We start from the raw sequence: 3662 nt of genomic DNA, 5'->3' as shown, positions 1-3662 counted from the left end.
TTTATAATTATAAAATTACGTTATTTAATGCTTCACGGCTACTAATACGACAGCCATCTTGGAAAATAATTGTTTAAAAAATATTATGGAATAGAATTTGTTTTTTTAAAAAAAAATATTTACGGAACTACTTTTTAAAGGCTTTCAATTTTTTTAAGGTTATGTTTACCTAGATCCCAGACCAATTTTAACGAGTCAAATGTGGTTGATTTTCTATAATTACGTTTACTTAGTACCACCGTGTAATTTGATTATAATTAAGGCTGTTTATTTGACGCAGTCTTTCTTAATGTTATCATTATTGTCTAGGGTTAACATTTAGTGATGATAACAGTAGTCGTAACAAGTTCTAATATTTTCAAATGCAATTGGATAGAATCTGGCTTAACATGTAATCAAATGTAGCTGATTCTTCATATTACCATTAACTGGTTGTGGTAATCTAAAATTTGAAGAATGGTCGAAAAGGGAGAAATTGAAGATAGAATAATATAATGGAATCATGAGATCTAAAAACAAAAACAATGAAAAACAGGATTGAACTAATTTGAGTGAGTTCAATCTAAACATGGAATTGAAACTAAAAATCTTTTAAAATTCATTCCATTTGACCCTCCAAAACATCTTGAAATTAAAATTCATCACAAACCCATCCCGTTTGTTACATTTCCCCATGAAGTAAACATGACCTCACGTACTCCTGTTATTCCAACGTTAAAAAATCCTTTTTTTGTTGCAAGATTTCTAACTATACTATCAAGAATTCAACCAAAAAAGATTCTTCATGCATGTGAATGAGCCTTTTTTTAATCATTTCCCCCCCATTTTTATGGGTACTCCAAACTGGCGACCAAAGCCTATTTTCAGCAATTATTGGTGAAAATGGAGAAAGATGAGATCGTAAAAGCTCCAAACTGGCGGCGCAATTAAAGGCTCACCATTTTTTCTCTGACCAAAGAAGAAGAATGAACGAAAAAAAAATCTCTTACAAAGTCAAAGCCCAATTCCATAAAAGAAGAGTAATCAGTCTTAAATCTTCAGCCCAACAAACAGTAATCTAACGAATGAAAGTGAAACTTCCTGCCACAAAAATCTGCTTGCAGGACTTGTCACAATCCAACAAAGAATTTTGTTTTGCCATTCATATTCTGTGTTTTTCCCTAATTCTTTTACATTAGCTTTTAACTGCTGTTTCTAACAATCATTCACTACTACTAACTTCTAATACTTTCTCCTTTCTTCTCTATTTACTTACAGGCAGGGTTCTCTCTAAACTGTGGCAACCAAAAGAACGACGAAACCAAACCCCCGGGCACGTATGTAGGTTGGTCTTTACAGATATTTTTGGTGTATTTACATTGTAGTAATGGTGGTAGTTTTCTAAGGGTTATCTAGTTGATTGCTACATTGGGAACCGGTAGTTTTGGAACCCAAGTGAAGCTCCTTGGTCTTGCCCGTGACTTGTTGGACTTAACTGTTGCATAGTTGATTGAATGGTTGGATTGTTGGGGGCTGGAGATATCCAATTGGGGTCAATAGGCATGGGGATGGAGTTGTTGTCGACTGTTGTGATGTCGTGAATGCTTGATCGTTTCCTCTCTTTCTTACCGGAGGTTTGTCGGAGAAAGTATTTCTGAGCATGACTTGCTACTTGTGTGGGTGTTCTTGTGATCACTACATTCCTTGAGATGCTCCTCCAATCTCCCTTACCGAATTTTTTCAGTCCAAGGAGAAATAGCCTGTCACAATGTCAAAACACATAGTTGCATCACAAAACCTATAAAGTAAAGAGTTAAAATCTCTATAACAACATCATTTTCATATTTGCGAGCTTTTGTTTTCCTCATTGGTCTATATTCAGGCGTTGAACTCAATTTTAGGTATGCGTTATGAAGCAACAGCTGCAACAACAACAGATCTCTAGAACAACACACTAGCTTGAGCTTTTAGGCTAACTCTCAACAGCAATCTACAATGGGACAGTGATATTCTTTTCGAACATCACTCAAGCTCATCAATTTAGAAGGGGAAATCATGAAACCAGTTGTCATGTATGTAACCTACCTAAGATATTAAACATAGTCCAGCCAATCAACTTTCTGAATGTCAATGTCATAAGGTTAAGTGGTTGTTGCAAAAACCAGCTTAAACACTCGGGCTTACTCAAAGAAAACAAATCAAGATTTTCCAATCTTCGTGTTCTTGGTCGAATTCTTGCTCTTAAACTCAATTCCAAAAGATGGTTCGAGTTTGTTAACAATAAAAATTATCAAGATTCTTGTCCAGGGGACAGTGTTGTGTCGCTTTTCCAATAAATCCCAAGGCGTTGCATCGCATATAAACCATATCAAGAACAAGAAGTCCATCTGTAAACTTAACCTCTTCATTCTAACGAGATTCTTCCTAAATTTAGGTACTCCAAAATCACAGGACCTCAATTTCTTAAAATGAAAGTTCCAAAATTCCCCCCTCCTCCTTACAAAACTGAAAATCAGGGTGCATAATACACAAGAAACAAGCAATTCTAAATCAGAAAACGGTGATTAAATCTTAGGAATTCCCAAATTGGAAGGTGGAATAAGAAACCAAACACATAAAACACAAAACCCAAAACCAAATTAGAATTCTCTTTGTTTGTTCATCCCTCCCGTTTTCCCACCATTTTCACAGCAGCCAAACAGAAGGAGAGAGTATAAAATTGAAGCAAAAAGGGTCGATATGTATATTGAAAAATAAATACCTATGTTCTTCTTCAGTCCATGGCGTTCCTTTCTTCCTCTCGTTATCTCCACCATGCTTAGCCTTGGATCCAAAAGAGATCTGTCCAGAAGAGTCCCATTCCGGCAAACCCACCGCCGATTCATCGGCATAACTGGGCAACTCAACTCGACCAGAGTCAATTTCAAGGACATCGTGAACCAAAGCCTCGTAGTGATCTTTAACCTCCCTCGGCGACTTACCAGGGACATGGTCGGCGACCCTTTGCCAGCGATCAGGTAAGTTGGCCGGAACAACCACCAAAGCCTCCTCGAAAAGCTTGTCCTCGGACCGAGTCCAGTGAGTCGAAGACTGAGTCATGGTCGTCCACCGACTGTCGTGAAACATAAGAAGGAAAAACAGAGAGAAGGGGGATTTGATTTGATTTGATTTGATTGATGGGAGGGATTTAGAAGAGTTTTTATGAAGAATTGGGAAATGGGTTTTGTTGGGAAGGATTGAAAAACTTGTGGGTTTGTATTTATAGGATTTTACATGCAGAAAAAGAATCGATTGGATATGGAGGAAATTCGGGAATTGGGTTTTGTAAAAAAGAAAAGGGGAGAATTTGAAATGAACACGTTTTTGGTATAATTGGGTTTGTTTTAAAAATGGATTTTACTCTGTCGGCTTCATTCTTAGCTGTACTTTTACACTTGTTTGGTTGCTCCAAACCTCAATTACAAGACGGCCATTCCTATTAAAAAAAAAAAAAAATTATTTCTTTTTATTAAAATACCATTTTAACAATCTCTTCCAAATTCAACCCTCTCCGTTTTATGTTCTTTAAAATTATATATTATTCGTATCGGTAGTTAGTCTGATGCTAAAATTTGTATTCAAACCTCTTCTAAGTTTAGGTTCTAAGTTCCACTTTTTGGATTCTTTTTACTCCAACTAGTGTT

At 36.3% G+C, this 3662-nt stretch overlaps 1 protein-coding gene across 1 annotated transcript; it reads right to left on the bottom strand.

Moving 5' to 3' along the window:
* Window positions 1-985: 985 nt before the first annotated feature.
* LOC103496517 (transcription factor DIVARICATA) lies at window positions 986-3328 on the bottom strand. The gene is made up of 2 exons (XM_008458386.3): window positions 2741-3328; window positions 986-1739 (listed from the first exon to the last, which is right to left on the bottom strand). The coding sequence occupies exons 1-2, from the start codon at window positions 3103-3105 to the stop codon at window positions 1403-1405; spliced, it is 702 nt and encodes a 233-aa protein (XP_008456608.2). The 5' UTR covers window positions 3106-3328; the 3' UTR covers window positions 986-1402.
* Between the last annotated feature and the right edge of the window lie 334 nt (window positions 3329-3662).

Source organism: Cucumis melo, chromosome 3 (assembly GCF_025177605.1).
Source record: "Cucumis melo cultivar AY chromosome 3, USDA_Cmelo_AY_1.0, whole genome shotgun sequence".
In the NCBI taxonomy this organism is placed as follows: domain Eukaryota; kingdom Viridiplantae; phylum Streptophyta; class Magnoliopsida; order Cucurbitales; family Cucurbitaceae; genus Cucumis; species Cucumis melo.
The sequence above is the reverse complement of the archived record's forward strand: the minus strand, read 5'-3'. Positions and strand labels throughout refer to the sequence as shown.

Coding starts and splice junctions, on each gene's coding strand:
- LOC103496517 (XM_008458386.3), bottom strand. CDS start 3,105: ATGTTTCACGACAGTCGGTGGACGACCATGACTCAGTCTTCGACTCAC. Junction 1,740..2,740: donor TGGACTGAAGAAGAACATAG/GTATTTATTTTT, acceptor ACATTGTGACAG/GCTATTTCTCCTTGGACTGA.